The sequence below is a fragment of the Oncorhynchus masou genome, unplaced genomic scaffold (genome assembly GCF_036934945.1).
Source record: "Oncorhynchus masou masou isolate Uvic2021 unplaced genomic scaffold, UVic_Omas_1.1 unplaced_scaffold_1418, whole genome shotgun sequence".
Lineage (NCBI taxonomy): Eukaryota > Metazoa > Chordata > Actinopteri > Salmoniformes > Salmonidae > Oncorhynchus > Oncorhynchus masou.
The window spans coordinates 61,981-85,566 of NW_027004128.1; the positions used below are offsets into that span (position 1 = coordinate 61,981).

Here is a 23,586-nt window from a genome sequence, read left to right on the forward strand (position 1 = left end):
GCACGTTTTTGTGTGTGTGTGTGTGTGTATTATACTAACCCTCTCGTGTGTGTGCGTGCGTGCCCATTTGTCTACTCTACCTACCCTCTCGTGTAGGGGTGAGTCCAGGTCCTCCTCTGTGCCGCAGGGGGACGTGTCTCCGGTCGGGACCCGGCTGACCGCCATCTCAGCGTGACCTTTGCCCTGCGGCCCCTTCATCCTGACGAACTCCATGTTGTTGTACTTGTAGAAGCCGAACGACATGCGTTGGGCCATCTTCGCTGCCACACTCACCTACAAGACAAACACACAACAGGGAGACTTGATATGGATCCTTTTGGATCTTCTCTTGTATTTCACCATCAACTACAAAGTCCTGTGTTTTTCTCTTAGTAAAGTCTTGTCCACAAACTACAAAGTCCTGTGTTTTTCTGTTAGTAATGTCTTGTCCACAAAGTCCTGTGTTTTTCTGTTAGTAATGTCTTGTCCACAAACTACAAAGTCCGGTGTTTCTCTTTGTAATGTCTGTAAACTCCATTTCATCAAGACAAACACATCCAGTTCCCTTCTTTCCAAGGTCTTTATGTAATTCAAGCAGTAAAGTTTCTCACAGCTTGAGGCTGATTTCACATTTTCACAGTGCATGTCAGAGCAAAAACCAAGCCATGTAGAATTGCCTGTAGAACGCGGAGACAGAATTGTATCGAGGCACAGATCTGGGGAAGGGTACCAAAGCATTTCTGCAACATTGAAGGTCCCCAAGAACACAGTGGCCTCCATGTTTAAATGGAAGATGTTTGGAACGACCAAGACTCTACCTAGAGCTGGCCGCCTGACCAAACTGATCAATCAGGTAGAAGGGCCTTGGTCAGGGAGGTGACCAAGAACCCGATGGTCACTCTGGCAGAGCTCCAAAGTCCCTCTGTGGAGATGGGAGAACCTTCCAGAAGGACAACCATCTCTGCAGAACCCCACCAATCAGGCCTTTATGGTAGAGTGGCCCGACGGAAGCCACTCCTCAGTAAAAGGCACATGACAGCCTTCTTGGAGTTTGCCAAAAGGAATCTCAGACCATGAGAAACAAGATTCTCTGGTCTGATTGAACTCTTTGGCCTGAAGGCCAAACGTCACGTCTGGAGGAAACCTGGCAGCATCCCTACGGTGAAGCATGGTGGTGGCAGCATCATGCTGTGGGGATGTTTTTCAACGGCAGGGACTGGGAGACTAGTCAGGATCGAGGGAAAGATGAACAGAGGTAAGTACAGAGAGTTCCTTGATGAAAAGCTGCTCCAGAGCGCTCAGGACCTCAGACTGGGGTGAAGGTTCACCTTCCGACAGGACAATAACCCTAAGCACACAGACAAGACAACACAGGAGTGGCTTCAGGACAAGTCTCAATGTCCTTGAGTGGCCCGGCCAGAGCCCGGACTTGAACCCGATCCAACGTCTCTGGAGAGACCTGAAAATAGCTGTGCAGTGACGCTCCCCATCCAACCTGACAGAGCTTGAGAGGATCTGCAGAGAAGAATGGGATAAACTCCCCAAATACAGGTGTGCCAAGCTTGTAGCGTCATACCCAAGAAGACTGGAGGCTGTAATCACTGCCAAAGGTGTTTCAACAAAGTACTGAGTAAAGGGTCTGAATACTTATGTAAATGTGATATTTCAGTTTTTTATTATTAACACAATTTCAAAAATGCGTAGATTGATGATTTTTTAAAAATATATATTTTTAATACATTTTAGAATAATGATGTAACACATTTTTGGGAAAAAGTCAAGGGGTTCGCAAACTTTCCAAATACACTGTATGAAAGTTCTCCAGAGAGAGACATCCCAGATAGATATCTCTAGAGTAGAGAGACATCCCAGATAGATATCTCTAGAGTAGAGAGAGACATCCCAGATAGATATCTCTAGAGTAGAGAGAGACATCCCAGATAGATATCTCTAGAGTAGAGACTTACTCTGTTGTCGTAAACCTTCTTCAGAGGAATCCCAGATAGAAATCTATAGAGTAAAGAGGCATCCCAGATAGATGTCTATAGAGTAGAGAGACATCCCAGATAGATGTCTATAGAGTAGAGAGACATCCCAGATAGATGTCTATAGAGTAGAGAGACATCCCAGATAGATATCTCTAGAGTAGAGAGAGAGACATCCCAGATAGATATCTCTAGAGTAGAGAGAGAGACATCCCAGATAGATATCTCTAGAGTAGAGAGAGAGACATCCCAGATAGATATCTATAGAGTAGAGAGACATCCCAGATAGATATCTATAGAGTAGAGAGACATCCCAGATAGATATCTATAGAGTAGAGACTTACCCTGTTGTCGTAAACCTTCTTCAGAGCTTCGTAGCGGATGGAACCTTGGAAGACGACTCCTTGGAACGTGTTGCTCTTATCACTGGCTACCAACTCCACACACACCATCTCCCCCTCGCCTACCGTCATGTCACAGAACACCTACACATAGAGACACAGAGACAGACACAGAGAGAGACACAGAGAGAGACACAGAGAGAGACACAGAGAGAGACACAGAGAGAGAGAGGGGTGCGAGAGAGACACGTTAGAACAGCGATTCTCAACTGGTGGTTCGCGACCCAAATTTGGGTCTCGGGAGGTTCTGAATTGGTCACGGGTATCTCTAATGAACTTATCCTCTGCAGCAGAGGTAACTCTGGGTCTTCCGTTCCTGTGGCGGTCCTCATGAGAGCCAGTTTCATCTTAGCGCTTGATGGTTTTTGCGACTGCACTTGAACATAAATAAAATTTGTTTTGATTTTGAAGAAACTTTCCAAGTTATTGAAATTTCCTCGATTGACTGACCTTCATGTCTTAAAGTAATGATGGACTGTCATTTCTCTTTGCTTATTTGAGCTGTTCTTGCCATAATATGGACTTGGTCTTTTGCCAAATAGGACTATCTTCTGTATACCACCCCTACCTTGTCACAACACAACTGATTGGCTCAAACGCATTAAGGAAAGAAATTCCACAAATTCACTTTTAACAAAACACACCTGTTAATTGTAAAGCCTTCCAGGTGACTACCTCATGAAACTTAGGGCTCCCGAGTGGTGCAGGGGTCTAAGAGGCGTCACTACAGTCCCTGGTTCGAATCCAAGCTGTATCACATCCGGCCGTGATTGGGAGTCCCATAGGGCTGCGCACAATTGGCCCAGCGTCGTCCGGGTTTGGCCGGGGTAGGCCGTCATTGTAAATAAGAATTAGTTCTTAACTGACTTGCCTAGTTAAATAAAGGTTAAATAAAAATGTATTTAAAAAGCTGGTTGAGAGAATGCCAAGAGTGTGCAAAGCTGTCATCAAGGCAAAGGGTGGCTACTTTGAAGAATCTCAAATATATGTTGATTTGTTTAACACTTTTTTGGTTACTACATGATTCCATATGTGTTACTTCATAGTTGAGGTCTTCACTATTATTCTACAATGTAGAAAATGGTCAAAATAAAGAAAAACCCTTGAATGAGAAAGGTGTGTCCAAACTGTTGACTGGAACTGAATATATATTTTTAAATCGTTTAAATCACAGTGTTTTTAGAGTTATCGGCAGCCCTATTTAGTGGATTCTGAAACCAACTTAACATTCTTCAAGAATATGGGCAACATTTTATTGCCATACAATTGGTTAATTAAATATCAATATAGCATTAAAAACATATATTTTTCTATATTATTTTCCACGATGTGAATATTAAGTCGCGACAGACAACCTGGTTCAATTATGTTTCCCGAAGCGAAACCAGTTGAGAACCGCTGCGTTAGAATACAGAGTGTCTGTTTACAAGTATGTTTGCAGAGTCACGTCGTTTAGCTGAGAAAGATGATACCAGGAACTGAAAAAGACTGGTTCAATCACTGCTGTTTTATATTCTCACTGTAAAAAGGTAGAGACGTTGTAACTGACCCCGTCTGCCGTGAGGTTAATACACTGGAATCAGGGGACTGCAGTAGTGGCTTTGAAATGGACCGACAGCATCAGGGGTGTATTCATTAGTTAGATTCCGTTGCAAAAAAAATGTCTGCTCTGTTGCTAAAACGTTTTGCAACGGAAACCGTTTACTCTAACGAACCAACGGAAGCAGAGGAAATGGAATGAAACGGGAGAGAGGTTCCTACCTGAATTTGTCCAATAGAAACTCTTGTTTTCATTGTAAAACGTTTTCCATTTGGAGTAAATGGTTTCCGGGTTGCAACGGAGACTGAATAATGAATACACCCCAGGTCACACTTCAATACACAGCCCATCTCCCAGGGGGCCCTTCGAGAGGCCCCGGCAATCAATCACAACCTGTCAGGTGCCTGATTGGGGAGGAGGGGATTGTGGGCGGTTGTCACGGTTACCTCCTCAAAGTTGTCAATCATAAAGAAGATGTTGGGGTAGCTCATCTTAGACTCCTCTCCTTTACTGTCCATGGCGTGTTTACTTGGCGACGCATACACTTGCTGTGATGAGAGAGACAGAGAAAGCGAGAAAGGGAGAGAGAGAGAGAACAAGAGAGAGAGCGAGAGAGAGAGCGAGAAAGGGGGAGAGAGAGAGAGCGAGAAAGGGGGAGAGAGAGAGAGCGAGAAAGGGGGAGAGAGAGAGAGCGAGAAAGGGGGAGAGAGAGAGAGAGATAAAGGGGGAGAGAGAGAGAGCGAGAAAGGGGAGAGAGAGAGAGCGAGAAAGGGGGAGAGAGAGAGAGCGAGAAAGGGGGAGAGAGAGAGAGCGAGAAAGGGGGAGAGAGAGAGCGTGAAAGGGGAGAGAGAGAGAGCGAGAAAGGGGGAGAGAGAGAGAGAGCGAGAAAGGGGGAGAGGGAGAGAGAGCGAGAAAGGGGGAGAGAGAGAGAGCGAGAAAGGGGGAGAGAGAGAGAGCGAGAAAGGGGGAGAGAGAGAGAGCGGAAAGGGGAGAGAGAGAGCGAGAAAGGGGGAGAGAGAGAGCGAGAAAGGGGGAGAGAGAGAGAGCGAGAAAGGGGGAGAGAGAGAGAGCGAGAAAGGGGGAGAGAGAGAAAGGGGGAGAGAGAGAGCGAGAAAGGGGGAGAGAGAGAAAGGGGGAGAGAGAGAAAGGGGGAGAGAGAGAGCGAGAAAGGGGGAGAGAGAGAGCGAGAAAGGGGGAGAGAGAGAGCGAGAAAGGGGGAGAGAGAGAGCGAGAAAGGGGAGAGAGAGAGCGAGAAAGGGGGAGAGAGAGAGCGAGAAAGGGGGAGAGAGAGAGCGAGAAAGGGGGAGAGAGAGAGCGAGAAAGGGGGAGAGAGAGAGAGCGAGAAAGGGGGAGAGAGAGAGTGAGGAAGGGGGAGAGAGAGAAACCGAGGAAGAGAGAAACCGAGGAAGAGAGAGAAAGCGAGAGAGCGAGAGTTACTGGGTCAGGTTCTGTAGAGGCCCATTATCCATAGCTACATCAGTAAATCCAATGGGATGTAGTCTGAAGAGTCCCGTCTCTTACCTGAGACTTCTTCCTGTGAATGTGGATGTCTCCTGCGTCTGAGCGCGTGCAGACGGCACACGTCACCACATAGTCCAGCTGATAGGGGGAAAAAAGAGGTTATGAACTTGGTTTTATTCAACCATTTTCCTGGAAAATTACAAGTGGCCCAGCGGTCTAAGGTACTGCATCGCAGTGCTCGAGGCGATACTACAGACCTGGGTTCATTCAACCGTCAACTGAAGTCAGCTTACAGACACCCGGCCTGCCACAAGGAGTCGCTAGAGAGCCACGAGCCAAGTAAAGATCACCGCTCTCTAGCGACTCCTTGTGGCGGGCCGGGTGTCTGCAGGCTGACTTCAGTCGCCAGTTGAACAGTGTTTCCTGTTCAACACATTGGTGCGGCTGACTTCCGGGTTAGGCTGGCAGGTGTTAAGGAGCGCGGTTTGGCGTGTCATGTTTCAGAGAACGCACGACTCCACCTTCGCCTCCCGAGCCCGTTTGGGGAGTTGCAACAAGATGAGACGAGATCGAAATTGGGGAGAAAAAGGGGAAAAGATTTAATAAATAACATTTTAACACCCAAAGTGTGATGGGTGACAATATTAGGCCATCACTGTGAATGGCGTGTCATCCCATGTGAATGGCGTGTCATCCCGTGTGAATGGCGTGTCATCCCGTGTGAATGGCGTGTCATCCTGTGTGAATGGCGTGTCATCCCGTGTCATCCCGTGTTAGCCCATAGGCCTATATGTTCAGATAAGGTTTGGATCACAGCTAAAGATGCCAAATAACAATTAAGCACATTAATCCCCTTTAGAACCAGTGTAAAGCCAAACTGGCCTACATTAGACAGCCAAACTGGCCTACATTAGGCAGCCAAACTGGCCTACATTAGGCAGCCAAACTGGCCTACATTAGGCAGCCAAACTGGCCTACATTAGGCAGCCAAACTGGCCTACATTAGGCAGCCAAACTAGCCTACATTAGGCAGCCAAACTGGCACACACAGACAGCCAAACTGGCACACACAGACAGCCAAACTGGCACACACAGACAGCCAAACTGGCACACACAGACAGCCAAACTGGCACACACAGACAGCCACACTGGAATACATAGACAGCCACACTGGAATACATAGACAGCCAAACTGGCACACAGACAGCCAAACTGGAATACATAGACAGCCAAACTGGAATACATAGACAGCCACACTGGAATACATAGACAGCCAAACTGGCACACATAGACAGCCAAACTGGAATACATAGACAACCAAACTGGCACACATAGACAGCCACACTGGAACACATAGACAGCCAAACTGGCACACATAGACAGCCAAACTGGAATACATAGACAGCCAAACTGGAATACATAGACAGCCAAACTGGAATACATAGACAGCCAAACTGGAATACATAGACAGCCAAACTGGAATACATAGACAGCCAAACTGGAATACATAGACAGCCAAACTGGAATACATAGACAGCCAAACTGGAATACATAGACAGCCAAACTGGAATACATAGACAGCCAAACTGGAATACATAGACAGCCAAACTGGAATACATAGACAGTGTGTCAGTTTACAGTATTTGGGGAAGATCATTTTTCACCATAAAATAAAAAAGCCCCTTTATAAGAAAGCATTACACGCAGAAACACTTTTGATACCAGTTGTGTCCCGCTATTTGCTAGCATTTTGGAACATTCCGTGCTCATAGCCTCCTGCCGTGTGCATTGCTGCGCTTATATGGAGAAAAAAGCTGAATGGTTCATCAACGTTTTCAGTGGAACGGTCTGATCTGTTGAATCAGCCTCATTGCTTTTGAAAAGGGTATTTTTTTGATGCTGGTGGTAATTTGGGATCTATTATATTCCACAACTGTCCCAGACTAATGTTTGGAATATTTATTGTTCTTACACAGAATAGGTCAACTTTTGTACTATGGGGACTAGTAAATTGACATAGGCTAGTTATTTTGTGGTTTGTTAGGCCTACTCATCTTGTTGGTTGATGAAATGGTTCAAAGAAAATGTGGACAGTTCTTCCAACATCTTCAATATAAGGAAGCGCTCAACTGCGTCCCTGATGTGGCTGTCTTCACTTGGAGCCTGTGAAAAGGACACAAGATGGCTGCTAGAAGGACCCAAGGTGGCTGCTAGAAGGACCCAAGATGGCTGCTAGTAGGACCCAAGATGGCTGCTAGTAGGACCCAAGATGGCTGCGAGAAGGACCCAAGATGGCTGCGAGAAAGACCCAAGATGGCTGCGAGAAAGACCCAAGATGGCTGCGAGAAAGACCCAAGATGGCTGCGAGAAAGACCCAAGATGGCTGCGAGAAAGACCCAAGATGGCTGCTAGAAGGACCCAAGATGGCTGCTAGTAGGACCCAAGATGGCTGCTAGTAGGACCCAAGATGGCTGCTAGTAGGACCCAAGATGGCTGCTAGTAGGACCCAAGATGGCTGCAAGAAGGACCCAAGATGGCTGCTAGTAGGACCCAAGATGGCTGCTAGAAGGACCCAAGATGGCTGCTAGAAGGACCCAAGATGGCTGCTAGAAGGACCCAAGATGGCTGCTAGAAGGACCCAAGATGGCTGCTAGAAGGACCCAAGATGGCTGCTAGAAGGACCCAAGATGGCTGCTAGAAGGACCCAAGATGGCTGCTAGAAGGACCCAAGATGGCTGCTAGAAGGACCCAAGATGGCTGCTAGAAGGACCCAAGATGGCTGCTAGAAGGACCCAAGATGGCTGCTAGAAGGACCCAAGATGGCTGCTAGAAGGACCCAAGATGGCTGCTAGAAGGACCCAAGATGGCTGCGAAAAAAGACCCAAGATGGCTGCGAGAAAGACCCAAGATGGCTGCGAGAAAGACCCAAGATGGCTGCGAGAAAGACCCAAGATGGCTGCGAGAAAGACCCAAGATGGCTGCGAGAAAGACCCAAGATGGCTGCGAGAAAGACCCAAGATGGCTGCGAGAAAGACCCAAGATGGCTGCGAGAAGGATCCGATCATGTGACGGGCAATGGCTAATAAAAATGTAGATATCTGAGAGAGCCATGTGAGTGGGTCGGGCCTGGATAGTACTGGGGAGGGAGACAGCCTGTTCAGGGTCGGGCCTGGTTAGTACTGGGACGGGAGACAGCCTGTTCAGGGTCGGGCCTGGTTAGTACTGGGACAGGAGACAGCCTGTTCAGGGTCGGGCCTGGATAGTACTGGGACGGGAGACAGCCTGTTCAGGGTCGGGCCTGGATAGTACTGGGGAGGGAGACAGCCTGTTCAGGGTCGGGCCTGGTTAGTACTGGGACGGGAGACAACCTGTTCAGGGTCGGGCCTGGATAGTACTGGGACAGGAGACAGCCTGTTCAGGGTCGGGCCTGGTTAGTACTGGGACAGCCTGTTCAGGGTCGGGCCTGGTTAGTACTGGGACAGGAGACAGCCTGTTCAGGGTCGGGCCTGGTTAGTACTGGGACGGGAGACAACCTGTTCAGGGTCGGGCCTGGTTAGTACTGGGGAGGGAGACAGCCTGTTCAGGGTCGGGCCTGGTTAGTACTGGGACGGGAGACAACCTGTTCAGGGTCGGGCCTGGATAGTACTGGGACAGGAGACAGCCTGTTCAGGGTCGGGCCTGGTTAGTACTGGGACAGCCTGTTCAGGGTCGGGCCTGGTTAGTACTGGGACAGGAGACAGCCTGTTCAGGGTCGGGCCTGGTTAGTACTGGGACAGGAGACAGCCTGTTCAGGGTCGGGCCTGGTTAGTACTGGGAGGGAGACAACCTGTTCAGGGTCGGCCTGGTTAGTACTGGGACGGGAGACAGCCTGTTCAGGGTCGGCCTGGTTAGTACTGGGACGAGAGACAGCCTGTTCAGGGTCGGGCCTGGTTAGTACTGGGACGGGAGACAACCTGTTCAGGGTCGGGCCTGGTTAGTACTGGGACGAGAGACAGCCTGTTCAGGGTCGGGCCTGGTTAGTACTGGGACGGGAGACAACCTGTTCAGGGTCGGGCCTGGTTAGTACTGGGGAGGGAGACAACCTGTTCAGGGTCGGGCCTGGTTAGTACTGGGACAGGAGACAACCTGTTCAGGGTCGGCCTGGTTAGTACTGGGACAGGAGACAGCCTGTTCAGGGTCAGGCCTGGTTAGTACTGGGGAGGGAGACAGCCTGTTCAGGGTCGGGCCTGGTTAGTACTGGGACAGGAGACAACCTGTTCAGGGTCGGCCTGGTTAGTACTGGGACAGGAGACAACCTGTTCAGGGTCGGGCCTGGTTAGTACTGGGGAGGGAGACAGCCTGTTCAGGGTCGGGCCTGGATAGTACTGGGGAGGGAGACAACCTGTTCAGGGTCGGGCCTGGTTAGTACTGGGACGGGAGACAACCTGTTCAGGGTCGGGCCTGGTTAGTACTGGGGAGGGAGACAACCTGTTCAGGGTCAGGCCTGGTTAGTACTGGGACGGGAGACAACCTGTTCAGGGTCGGCCTGGTTAGTACTGGGACGGGAGACAGCCTGTTCAGGGTCGGCCTGGTTAGTACTGGGGAGGGAGACAACCTGTTCAGGGTCAGGCCTGGTTAGTACTGGGACAGCCTGTTCAGGGTCAGGCCTGGTTAGTACTGGGACGGGAGACAACCTGTTCAGGGTCGGCCTGGTTAGTACTGGGGAGGGAGACAGCCTGTTCAGGGTCGGGCCTGGTTAGTACTGGGACAACCTGTTCAGGGTCGGGCCTGGTTAGTACTGGGACAGCCTGTTCAGGGTCGGGCCTGGTTAGTACTGGGGAGGGAGACAGCCTGTTCAGGGTCGGGCCTGGTTAGTACTGGGACAGGAGACCACCTGTTCAGGGTCGGGCCTGGTTAGTACTGGGACGGGAAACAGCCTGTTCAGGGTCGGGCCTGGTTAGTACTGGGGAGGGAGACAGCCTGTTCAGGGTCGGGCCTGGTTAGTACTGGGGAGGGAGACAGCCTGTTCAGGGTCGGGCCTGGTTAGTACTGGGACAGCCTGTTCAGGGTCGGGCCTGGTTAGTACTGGGACGGGAGACAGCCTGTTCAGGGTCGGGCCTGGTTAGTACTGGGACGGGAGACAGCCTGTTCAGGGTCGGGCCTGGTTAGTACTGGGGAGGGAGACAGCCTGTTCAGGGTCGGGCCTGGTTAGTACTGGGACGGGAGACAACCTGTTCAGGGTCTGGCCTGGTTAGTACTGGGACGGGAGACAACCTGTTCAGGGTCGGGCCTGGTTAGTACTGGGACAGGAGACAGCCTGTTCAGGGTCGGGCCTGGTTAGTACTGGGACGGGAGACAACCTGTTCAGGGTCGGGCCTGGATAGTACCGGGGAGGGAGACAGCCTGTTCAGGGTCGGGCCTGGTTAGTACTGGGACAGGAGACAGCCTGTTCAAGGTCGGGCCTGGTTAGTACTGGGACAGGAGACAGCCTGTTCAGGGTCGGGCCTGGTTAGTACTGGGACAGCCTGTTCAGGGTCGGGCCTGGATAGTACTGGGGAGGGAGACAACCTGTTCAGGGTCGGGCCTGGTTAGTACTGGGACAGGAGACAGCCTGTTCAGGGTCGGGCCTGGTTAGTACTGGGGAGGGAGACAGCCTGTTCAGGGTCGGGCCTGGTTAGTACTGGGGAGGGAGACAGCCTGTTCAGGGTCGGGCCTGGATAGTACTGGGGAGGGAGACAACCTGTTCAGGGTCGGGCCTGGTTAGTACTGGGACAGGAGACAGCCTGTTCAGGGTCGGGCCTGGTTAGTACTGGGGAGGGAGACAGCCTGTTCAGGGTCGGCCTGGTTAGTACTGGGGAGGGAGACAGCCTGTTCAGGGTCGGGCCTGGTTAGTACTGGGACGGGAGACAACCTGTTCAGGGTCGGGCCTGGTTAGTACTGGGGAGGGAGACAACCTGTTCAGGGTCAGGCCTGGTTAGTACTGGGACGGGAGACAACCTGTTCAGGGTCGGCCTGGTTAGTACTGGGACGGGAGACAGCCTGTTCAGGGTCGGCCTGGTTAGTACTGGGGAGGGAGACAACCTGTTCAGGGTCAGGCCTGGTTAGTACTGGGACAGCCTGTTCAGGGTCAGGCCTGGTTAGTACTGGGACGGGAGACAACCTGTTCAGGGTCGGCCTGGTTAGTACTGGGGAGGGAGACAGCCTGTTCAGGGTCGGGCCTGGTTAGTACTGGGACAACCTGTTCAGGGTCGGGCCTGGTTAGTACTGGGACAGCCTGTTCAGGGTCGGGCCTGGTTAGTACTGGGGAGGGAGACAGCCTGTTCAGGGTCGGGCCTGGTTAGTACTGGGGAGGGAGACAACCTGTTCAGGGTCAGGCCTGGTTAGTACTGGGACGGGAGACAGCCTGTTCAGGGTCGGGCCTGGTTAGTACTGGGGAGGGAGACAGCCTGTTCAGGGTCGGGCCTGGTTAGTACTGGGGAGGGAGACAGCCTGTTCAGGGTCGGGCCTGGTTAGTACTGGGACAGCCTGTTCAGGGTCGGGCCTGGTTAGTACTGGGACGGGAGACAGCCTGTTCAGGGTCGGGCCTGGTTAGTACTGGGACGGGAGACAGCCTGTTCAGGGTCGGGCCTGGTTAGTACTGGGGAGGGAGACAGCCTGTTCAGGGTCGGGCCTGGTTAGTACTGGGACGGAGACAACCTGTTCAGGGTCTGGCCTGGTTAGTACTGGGACGGGAGACAACCTGTTCAGGGTCGGGCCTGGTTAGTACTGGGACAGGAGACAGCCTGTTCAGGGTCGGGCCTGGTTAGTACTGGGACGGGAGACAACCTGTTCAGGGTCGGGCCTGGATAGTACCGGGGAGGGAGACAGCCTGTTCAGGGTCGGGCCTGGTTAGTACTGGGACAGGAGACAGCCTGTTCAAGGTCGGGCCTGGTTAGTACTGGGACAGGAGACAGCCTGTTCAGGGTCGGGCCTGGTTAGTACTGGGACAGCCTGTTCAGGGTCGGGCCTGGATAGTACTGGGGAGGGAGACAACCTGTTCAGGGTCGGGCCTGGTTAGTACTGGGACAGGAGACAGCCTGTTCAGGGTCGGGCCTGGTTAGTACTGGGGAGGGAGACAGCCTGTTCAGGGTCGGGCCTGGTTAGTACTGGGGAGGGAGACAGCCTGTTCAGGGTCGGGCCTGGATAGTACTGGGGAGGGAGACAACCTGTTCAGGGTCGGGCCTGGTTAGTACTGGGACAGGAGACAGCCTGTTCAGGGTCGGGCCTGGTTAGTACTGGGGAGGGAGACAGCCTGTTCAGGGTCGGCCTGGTTAGTACTGGGGAGGGAGACAGCCTGTTCAGGGTCGGGCCTGGTTAGTACTGGGGAGGGAGACAACCTGTTCAGGGTCAGGCCTGGTTAGTACTGGGACGGGAGACAACCTGTTCAGGGTCGGCCTGGTTAGTACTGGGGAGGGAGACAGCCTGTTCAGGGTCGGGCCTGGTTAGTACTGGGGAGGGAGACAGCCTGTTCAGGGTCGGGCCTGGTTAGTACTGGGGAGGGAGACAACCTGTTCAGGGTCGGGCCTGGTTAGTACTGGGGAGGGAGACAGCCTGATCAGGGTCGGGCCTGGTTAGTACTGGGGAGGGACACAGCCTGTTCAGGGTCGGGCCTGGATAGTACTGGGGAGGGAGACCGCCTGTTCAGGGTCGGGCCTGGATAGTACTGGGACAGGAGACAGCCTGTTCAGGGTCGGCCTGGTTAGTACTGGGACGGGAGACAACCTGTTCAGGGTCGGGCCTGGTTAGTACTGGGACAGCCTGTTCAGGGTCGGGCCTGGTTAGTACTGGGACAACCTGTTCAGGGTCGGGCCTGGTTAGTACTGGGACAGGAGACAGCCTGTTCAGGGTCGGGCCTGGTTAGTACTGGGACGGGAGACAGCCTGTTCAGGGTCGGGCCTGGTTAGTACTGGGGAGGGAGACAGCCTGTTCAGGGTCGGGCCTGGTTAGTACTGGGACAGGAGACAGCCTGTTCAGGGTCGGGCCTGGTTAGTACTGGGGAGGGAGACAACCTGTTCAGGGTCGGGCCTGGTTAGTACTGGGGAGGGAGACAACCTGTTCAGGGTCGGGCCTGGTTAGTACTGGGACGGGAGACAGCCTGTTCAGGGTCGGGCCTGGTTAGTACTGGGACGGGAGACAGCCTGTTCAGGGTCGGGCCTGGTTAGTACTGGGGAGGAGACAGCCTGTTCAGGGTCGGGCCTGGATAGTACTGGGGAGGGAGACAGCCTGTTCAGGGTCGGGCCTGGTTAGTACTGGGACAGGAGACAGCCTGTTCAGGGTCGGGCCTGGTTAGTACTGGGACAGGAGACAGCCTGTTCAAGGTCGGGCCTGGTTAGTACTGGGACAACCTTTTCAGGGTCGGGCCTGGTTAGTACTGGGACAACCTGTTCAGGGTCGGGCCTGGTTAGTACTGGGACGGGAGACAGCCTGTTCAGGGTCGGGCCTGGTTAGTACTCGGACAGCCTGTTCAGGGTCGGGCCTGGTTAGTACTGGGGAGGGAGACAGCCTGTTCAAGGTCGGGCCTGGTTAGTACTGGGACAACCTGTTCAGGGTCGGCCCTGGTTAGTACTGAGACGGGAGACAACCTGTTCAGGGTCGGGCCTGGTTAGTACTGGGGAGGGAGACAGCCTGTTCAGGGTCGGGCCTGGTTAGTACTGGGGAGGGAGACAGCCTGTTCAGGGTCGGGCCTGGATAGTACTGGGGAGGGAGACAGCCTGTTCAGGGTCGGGCCTGGTTAGTACTGGGACAGGAGACAGCCTGTTCAGGGTCGGGCCTGGTTAGTACTGGGGAGGGAGACAGCCTGTTCAGGGTCGGGCCTGGTTAGTACTGGGACGAGAGACAGCCTGTTCAGGGTCGGGCCTGGTTAGTACTGGGACGAGAGACAGCCTGTTCAGGGTCGGGCCTGGATAGTACTGGGGAGGGAGACAGCCTGTTCAGGGTCGGGCCTGGTTAGTACTGGGACAGGAGACAGCCTGTTCAGGGTCGGGCCTGGTTAGTACTGAGACGGGAGACAGCCTGTTCAGGGTCGGGCCTGGTTAGTACTGGGGAGGGAGACAGCCTGTTCAGGGTCGGGCCTGGATAGTACTGGGGAGGGAGACAGCCTGTTCAGGGTCGGGCCTGGTTAGTACTGGGACAGGAGACAGCCTGTTCAGGGTCGGGCCTGGTTAGTACTGGGACAGGAGACAGCCTGTTCAAGGTCGGGCCTGGTTAGTACTGGGACGGGAGACAACCTGTTCAGGGTCGGGCCTGGTTAGTACTGGGGAGGGAGACAGCCTGTTCAGCGTCGGGCCTGGTTAGTACTGGGACAGGAGACAGCCTGTTCAGGGTCGGGCCTGGTTAGTACTGGGACGAGAGACAACCTGTTCAGGGTCGGGCCTGGTTAGTACTGGGACAGGAGACAACCTGTTCAGGGTCGGGCCTGGTTAGTACTGGGGAGGGAGACAGCCTGTTCAGGGTCGGGCCTGGTTAGTACTGGGACGAGAGACAGCCTGTTCAGGGTCGGGCCTGGTTAGTACTGGGACGGGAGACAGCCTGTTCAGGGTCGGGCCTGGTTAGTACTGGGACGGGAGACAGCCAGTTCAGGGTCGGGCCTGGTTAGTACTGGGACGAGAGACAGCCTGTTCAGGGTCGGGCCTGGTTAGTACTGGGGAGGGAGACAGCCTGTTCAGGGTCGGGCCTGGTTAGTACTGGGACAGCCTGTTCAGGGTCGGGCCTGGTTAGTACTGGGACAGCCTGTTCAGGGTCGGGCCTGGTTAGTACTGGGACAGGAGACAGCCTGTTCAGGGTCGGGCCTGGTTAGTACTGGGGAGGGAGACAGCCTGTTCAGGGTCGGGCCTGGTTAGTACTGGGACAGCCTGTTCAGGGTCGGCCTGGTTAGTACTGGGACAGCCTGTTCAGGGTCGGGCCTGGTTAGTACTGGGGAGGGAGACAGCCTGTTCAAGGTCGGGCCTGGTTAGTACTGGGACAACCTTTTCAGGGTCGGGCCTGGTTAGTACTGAGACGGGAGACAACCTGTTCAGGGTCGGGCCTGGTTAGTACTGGGACAACCTGTTCAGGGTCGGGCCTGGTTAGTACTGAGACGGGAGACAACCTGTTCAGGGTCGGGCCTGGTTAGTACTGGGGAGGGAGACAGCCTGTTCAGGGTCGGGCCTGGTTAGTACTGGGGAGGGAGACAGCCTGTTCAGGGTCGGGCCTGGTTAGTACTGGGGAGGGAGACAGCCTGTTCAGGGTCGGGCCTGGTTAGTACTGGGACAACCTGTTCAGGGTCGGGCCTGGTTAGTACTGGGACAGCCTGTTCAGGGTCGGGCCTGGTTAGTACTGGGACAGCCTGTTCAGGGTCGGGCCTGGTTAGTACTGGGGAGGGAGACAGCCTGTTCAAGGTCGGGCCTGGTTAGTACTGGGACAACCTGTTCAGGGTCGGGCCTGGTTAGTACTGGGGAGGGAGACAGCCTGTTCAGGGTCGGGCCTGGTTAGTACTGGGGAGGGAGACAGCCTGTTCAGGGTCGGGCCTGGTTAGTACTGGGACGGGAGACAGCCTGTTCAGGGTCAGGCCTGGTTAGTACTGGGACGGGAGACAGCCTGTTCAGGGTCGGGCCTGGTTAGTACTGGGACAGCCTGTTCAGGGTCGGGCCTGGTTAGTACTGGGACAGCCTGTTCAGGGTCGGGCCTGGTTAGTACTGGGACAGGAGACAGCCTGTTCAGGGTCGGGCCTGGTTAGTACTGGGACAGCCTGTTCAGGGTCGGGCCTGGTTAGTACTGGGACGGGAGACAGCCTGTTCAGGGTCGGGCCTGGTTAGTACTGGGACAGCCTGTTCAGGGTCGGGCCTGGTTAGTACTGGGACAGCCTGTTCAGGGTCGGGCCTGGTTAGTACTGGGACGGGAGACAGCCTGTTCAGGGTCGGGCCTGGTTAGTACTCGGACAGCCTGTTCAGGGTCGGGCCTGGTTAGTACTGGGGAGGGAGACAGCCTGTTCAAGGTCGGGCCTGGTTAGTACTGGGACAACCTGTTCAGGGTCGGGCCTGGTTAGTACTGAGACGGGAGACAACCTGTTCAGGGTCGGGCCTGGTTAGTACTGGGACAGGAGACAACCTGTTCAGGGTCGGACTGGTTAGTACTGGGGAGGGAGACAACCTGTTCAGGGTCGGGCCTGGTTAGTACTGGGACGGGAGACAACCTGTTCAGGGTCGGGCCTGGTTAGTACTGGGACGGGAGACAACCTGTTCAGGGTCGGGCCTGGTTAGTACTGGGGAGGGAGACAGCCTGTTCAGGGTCGGGCCTGGTTAGTACTGGGGAGGGAGACCGCGTTGGAATGAGCTTGTTGTCATACCAACCTTCATTAAGATCAGATTCAGGTAAACACTCTCCTCCCAGTCAATGTCAGGTTCTCCTAAACCTGGAAGCTTCTTAGAGTCTCTCCTGTACACCTCCACATCTACCTGGAATACAGAGATACATTATAGAATCATATTCCACATCTACCTGGAATATACAGAGATATATACATTATAGAATCATATTCCACATCTACCTGGAATACAGAGATATATACATTATAGAATCATATTCCACCTGGAATATACAGACATTATAGAATCCTATTCCACATCTACCTGGAATATACAGAGATATATACATTATAGAATCCTATTCCACATCTACCTGGAATACAGAGATATATTATAGAATCATATTCCACATCTACCTGGAATATACAGAGATATATACATTATAGAATCCTATTCCACATCTACCTGGAATACAGAGATATATTATAGAATCATATTCCACATCTACCTGGAATATACAGAGATATATACACTATATAATCATATTCCACATCTACCTGGAATATACAGAGATATATACATTATAGAATCCTATTCCACATCTACCTGGAATACAGAGATATATTATAGAATCCTATTCCACATCCACCTGGAATATATACATTATAGAATCATATTCCACCTGGAATATACAGACATTATAGAATCATATTCCACATCTACCTGGAATATACAGAGATATATACACTATAGAATCATATTCCACATCTACCTGGAATATACAGAGATATATTATAGAATCCTATTCCACATCTACCTGGAATATACCGAGATATATGCATTATAGAATCCTATTCCACATCCACCTGGAATATACAGACATTATAGAATTATATTCCACCTCTACCTGGAATATACAGAGATATATACATTATAGAATCCTATTCCACCTCTACCTGGAATATACAGAGATATATTATAGAATCCTATTCCACCTCTACCTGGAATATAAAGAGATATATACATTATAGAATCATATTCCACCTGGAATATACAGACATTATAGAATCATATTCCACATCTACCTAGAATATACAGACGTGACAATTACACTGAATTATTCCACCTGCAATACACAACACAACCCATCACTATTTGAACACTGTAGTCTCTTTGCTGCTGACGTCCAGTGTGATGATCATCTAGCCCGGTTGTATAGAAATGTCCTGATGCAGCACACAGAGTGCAGGTTAAATCAACCCTGGCTGTACTCCAGGACAGCTCTCCTTAGCTCAGCAACATCTCACCCTTCAACGACCCCCAGGCACATCTCGCCCTTCAACGACACCAGCCACATCTCACCCTTCAACGACCCCCAGCCACATCTCGCCCTTCAACGACCCCCAGCCACATCTCGCCCTTCAACGACCCCAAGCCACATCTCACCCTTCAACGACCCCCAGCCACATCTCGCCCTTCAACGACCCCCAGCCACATCTCACCCTTCAACGACCCCCAGCCACATCTCACCCTTCAACGACCCCCAGCCACATCTCGCCCTTCAACGACCCCAAGCCACATCTCGCCCTTCAACGACCCCCAGCCACATCTCGCCCTTCAACGACCCCAAGCCACATCTCGCCCTTCAACGACCTCCAGCTCAGCCACATCTCACCCTTCAACGACCCCAAGCCACATCTCGCCCTTCAACGACCCCAAGCCACATCTCGCCCTTCAACGACCCCAAGCCACATCTCGCCCTTCAACGACCCCCAGCCACATCTCGCCCTTCAACGACCCCCAGCCACATCTCACCCTTCAACGACCCCCAGCCACATCTCGCCCTTCAACGACCCCAAGCCACATCTCGCCCTTCAACGACCCCCAGCCACATCTCGCCCTTCAACGACCCCAAGCCACATCTCGCCCTTCAACGACCTCCAGCTCAGCCACATCTCACCCTTCAACGACCCCCAGCCACATCTCGCCCTTCAACGACCCCAAGCCACATCTCGCCCTTCAACGACCCCCAGCCACATCTCGCCCTTCAACGACCCCAAGCCACATCTCGCCCTTCAACGACCCCCAGCCACATCTCGCCCTTCAACGACCTCCAGCTCAGCCACATCTCGCCCTTCAACGACCTCCAGCTCAGCCACATCTCGCCCTTCAACGACCCCCAGCCACATCTCGCCCTTCAACGACCTCCAGCCACATCTCACCCTTCAACGACCCCAAGCCACATCTCGCCCTTCAACGACCCCCAGCCACATCTCGCCCTTCAACGACCTCCAGCTCAGCCACATCTCGCCCTTCAACGACCCCCAGCCACATCTCGCCCTTCAACGACCTCCAGCTCAGCCACATCTCGCCCTTCAACGACCTCCAGCTCAGCCACATCTCGCCCTTCAACGACCCCCAGCCACATCTCGCCCTTCAACGACCTCCAGCCACATCTCACCCTTCAACGACCCCAAGCCACATCTCGCCCTTCAACGACCCCCAGCCACATCTCGCCCTTCAACGACCTCCAGCTCAGCCACATCTCGCCCTTCAACGACCTCCAGCCCAACCACATCTCGCCCTTCAACGACCCCCAGCCCAACCACATCTCACCCTTCAATGACCTCCAGCCCAACCACATCTCGCCCTTCAACGACCCCCAGCCCAGCCACATCTCTCTCTCACACACACACTCTGAGATATGTACTGTGAGGTTGTAGTAGCCGCTGATTGAGGTCTGTACTGTTATGCTGTAACCAGGAACAGAGTGACATATCACTCAGGGAGCACCAAGATCACTATCAGGGGTTGCTATAGTTATCGCAAAGGTGGTGTGTGTGTGTGTGTGTGTGTGCCTTTGTGTACCTGTGTGTAACATAGAGATACTGTAGATAGAAGAACTAATCTTTGTATCTTAGCCAATATAGCGTCTGACAGCATCGGCAGCTCCATTGAGGCAAATCGCCATTTTGTAGTCAATATTCTTCTTCGCGATTGGCTGAACCCCTCCTGATGACCCGGTTTGACATGACTCCAACAGGGTCACCAAGAGGGATCAGCTAATGAAGTTGAAAGTCCCACCCAGTTGACTACTTTTAAAAATGTTGACTACTTTTAAAATGGTGCCCATGTTAATATCACCTTCTGGCCCCTAGAGGCCTCTCATTCTCGATCATGCTCTATGGTGTGTAAGGCCTTAATACCACCTTCTGGCCCCTAGAGGCCTCTCATTCTCTATCATGCTCTATGGTGTGTATAAGGACTTAATACCACCTTCTGGCCACTAAAGGCCTCTATCATTCTCTATGGTGTGTAAGGCCTACCTGACTAAGAACAGGCAAGTGGTGCCCCATAAATATTTAATATTCTATTATTATAACTGAATTATAACTGAGAGTCACTCAATTAGCCATGTCATCTACAATTTGTTTGGGGTAAGTTAGTCTAGCCAGCTATCTAACGAGTCAAGAACAGAAAGGGTCGGCAGCGTAGCCTAGTGGTTAGAGCGTTGGACTAGTAACCAGCATCAGGTAGCCTAGTGGTTAGAGCATTGGACTAGTAACAAGCAGGTAGACTAGTGGTTAGAGCATTGGACTAGTAACCAGCAGCAGGTAGCCTAGTGGATAGAGCGTTGGACTCGTAACAAGCAGGTAGACTAGTGGTTAGAGCATTGGACTAGTAACCAGCAGCAGGTAGCCTAGTGGTTAGAGCATTGGACTACTAACCAGCAGGTAGCCTAGTGGTTAGAGTGTTGGACTAGTAACCGTAAGGTAGCCTAGTGGTTAGAGCATTGGACTAGTAACCAGCAGGTAGCCTAGTGGTTAGAGCGTTGGACTAGTAACCAGCAGGTAGCCTAGTGGTTAGAGCGTTGGACTAGTAACCAGCAGGTAGCCTAGTGGTTAGAGCGTTGGACTAGTAACCAGCAGGTAGCCTAGTGGTTAGAGCATTGGACTCGTAACCAGCAGGTAGCCTAGTGGTTAGAGCGTTGGACTAGTAACCGTAAGGTAGCTTAGTGGTTAGAGCGTTGGACTAGTAACCGTAAGGTAGCCTAGTGGTTAGAGCGTTGGGCCAGTAACCAGCAGGTTGCCTAGCGGTTACAACATTGGACTAGTAACCAGCAGGTAGCCTAGTGGTTAGAGCGTTGGACTAGTAACCAGCAGGTAGCCTAGTGGTTAGAGCGTTGGACTAGTAACCAGCAGGTAGCCTAGTGGTTAGAGCATTGGACTCGTAACCAGCAGGTAGCCTAGTGGTTAGAGCGTTGGACTAGTAACCGTAAGGTAGCTTAGTGGTTAGAGCGTTGGACTAGTAACCGTAAGGTAGCCTAGTGGTTAGAGCGTTGGGCCAGTAACCAGCAGGTTGCCTAGTGGTTAGAACATTGGACTAGTAACCAGCAGGTAGCCTAGTGGTTAGAGCGTTGGACTAGTAACCAGCAGGTAGCCTAGTGGTTAGAGCGTTGGACTAGTAACTAGCAGGTAGCCTAGTGGTTAGAGTGTTGGACTAGTAACAAGCAGGTAGACTAGTGGTTAGAGTGTTGGACTAGTAACCAGCAGGTAGCCTAGTGGTTAGAGCATTGGAGCAGTAACCAGCAGGTAGCCTAGTGGGTAGAGTGTTGGACCAGTAACCAGCAAGTAGCTTAGTGGTTAGGACTTGGAACCAGAAGGTAGCAAGATGGAATCCCCGAGCTGACAAGGTAAAAATCTGTCGTTCTGCCCCTGAACAGCCAAAATAAGAATTTGTTATTAACCGATTTGCCTAGTTAAAAACATTTTTTATAGAGATTTGCAGAGTACTTAATACATTCTTTATCCAAAAATTCTAAATGTTGGAAACAGTGTCAGGATGTTTAGAAAGCGAAGAACCCCGTGAGCAGAACTTTGAAATCGTAACAACTACTTTCATTCTTCTACTGCATCTGTTAACAGCCTTTTATAGAGACTAACGGACTGGGAACCTGACGGAGGGAAACGGACCACGATAGGGAACCTGACGGAGGGAAACGGACCACGATAGGGAACCTGACGGAGGGAAACGGACCACGATAGGGAACCTGACGGCGGGAAACGGACCGCGATAGGGAACCTGACGGAGGGAAACGGACCGCGATAGGGAACCTGACGGAGGGAAACGGACCGCGATAGGGAACCTGACGGGAGGGAAACGGACCGCGATAGGGAACCTGACGGGAGGGAACCTGACCGCGATAGGGAACCTGACGGGAGGGAAACGGACCGCGGGAGGGAACCTGACGGGAGGGAACCTGACCGCGATAGGGAACCTGACGGGAGGGAAACGGACCGCGGGAGGGAACCTGACGGGAGGGAACCTGACCGCGATAGGGAACCTGACGGGAGGGAAACGGACCGCGGGAGGGAACCTGACGGGAGGGAACCTGACGGGAGGGAAACGGACCGCGGGAGGGAACCTGACGGGAGGGAACCTGACGGGAGGGAAACGGACCGCGATAGGAAACCTGACGGGAGGGAAACGGACCGCGATAGGAAACCTGACGGGAGGGAAACGGACCGCGATAGGAAACCTGACGGGAGGGAAACGGACCGCGGGAGGGAACCTGACGGGAGGGAACCTGACCGCGGGAGGGAACCTGACGGGAGGGAACCTGACCGCGATAGGGAACCTGACGGGAGGGAAACGGACCGCGGGAGGGAACCTGACGGGAGGGAACCTGACCGCGATAGGGGAACCTGACGGGAGGGAAACGGACCGCGGGAGGGAACTTGACGGGAGGGAACCTGACGGGAGGGAAACGGACCGCGGGAGGGAACCTGACGGGAGGGAACCTGACGGGAGGGAAACGGACCGCGATAGGAAACCTGACGGGAGGGAAACGGACCGCGATAGGAAACCTGACGGGAGGGAAACGGACCGCGATAGGAAACCTGACGGGAGGGAAACGGACCGCGGGAGGGAACCTGACGGGAGGGAACCTGACCGCGATAGGGAACCTGACGGGAGGGAAACGGACCGCGGGAGGGAACCTGACGGGAGGAAAAGGACCGCGATAGGGAACCTGACGGGAGGGAAAAGGACCGCGATAGGGAACCTGACGGGAGGGAACCTGACCGCGATAGGGAACCTGACGGGAGGGAACCTGACCGCGATAGGGAACCTGGCGGGGAGGGAAACGGACCGCGATAGGAACCTGACGGGAGGGAAACGGACCGCGATAGGGAACCTGACGGGAGGGAACCTGACCGCGATAGGGAACCTGACGGGAGGGAAACGGACCGCGATAGGGAACCTGACGGGAGGGAACCTGACCGCGATAGGGAACCTGACGGGAGGGAAACGGACCGCGATAGGGAACCTGACGGGAGGGAACCAGACCGCGATAGGAAACCTGACGGGAGGGAACCTGACCGCGATAGGGAACCTGACGGGAGGGAAACGGACCGCGATAGGGAACCTGACGGGAGGGAAACGGACCGCGATAGGAAACCTGACGGGAGGGAACCAGACCGCGATAGGGAACCTGACGGGAGGGAACCTGACCGCGATAGGAAACCTGACGGGAGGGAAACGGACCGCGATAGGAAACCTGACGGAGGGAAACGGACCGCGATAGGGAACCTGACGGGAGGGAAACGGACCGCGATAGGGAACCTGACGGGAGGGAAACGGACCGCGATAGGAAACCTGACGGGAGGGAACCAGACCGCGATAGGGAACCTGACGGAGGGAAACGGACCGCGATAGGGAACCTGACCGTGATAGGGAACCTGACGGGAGGGAAACGGACCGCGATAGGGAACCTGACGGGAGGGAAACGGACCGCGATAGGAAACCTGACGGGAGGGAACCAGACCGCGATAGGAAACCTGACGGGAGGGAAACGGACCGCGATAGGAAACCTGACGGGAGGGAAACGGACCGCGATAGGAAACCTGACCGCGATAGGG

At 53.3% G+C, this 23,586-nt stretch overlaps 1 protein-coding gene across 1 annotated transcript in view; it reads right to left on the reverse strand.

The window, feature by feature from the left end:
• The window catches only part of LOC135530787 (uncharacterized protein KIAA0930 homolog), a 69,082-nt gene that overhangs the window by 7,275 nt on the left and 38,221 nt on the right, over positions 1-23,586 (reverse strand). Inside the window, exons 3-7 of the mRNA XM_064958970.1 lie at positions 16,712-16,816; positions 5,427-5,504; positions 4,352-4,453; positions 2,309-2,449; positions 85-273 (exon numbers count right to left, since the gene is read on the reverse strand). Coding sequence (XP_064815042.1) covers positions 85-273; positions 2,309-2,449; positions 4,352-4,453; positions 5,427-5,504; positions 16,712-16,816 — 615 coding nt within the window. The remainder of the gene's footprint in view (positions 1-84; positions 274-2,308; positions 2,450-4,351; positions 4,454-5,426; positions 5,505-16,711; positions 16,817-23,586) is intronic.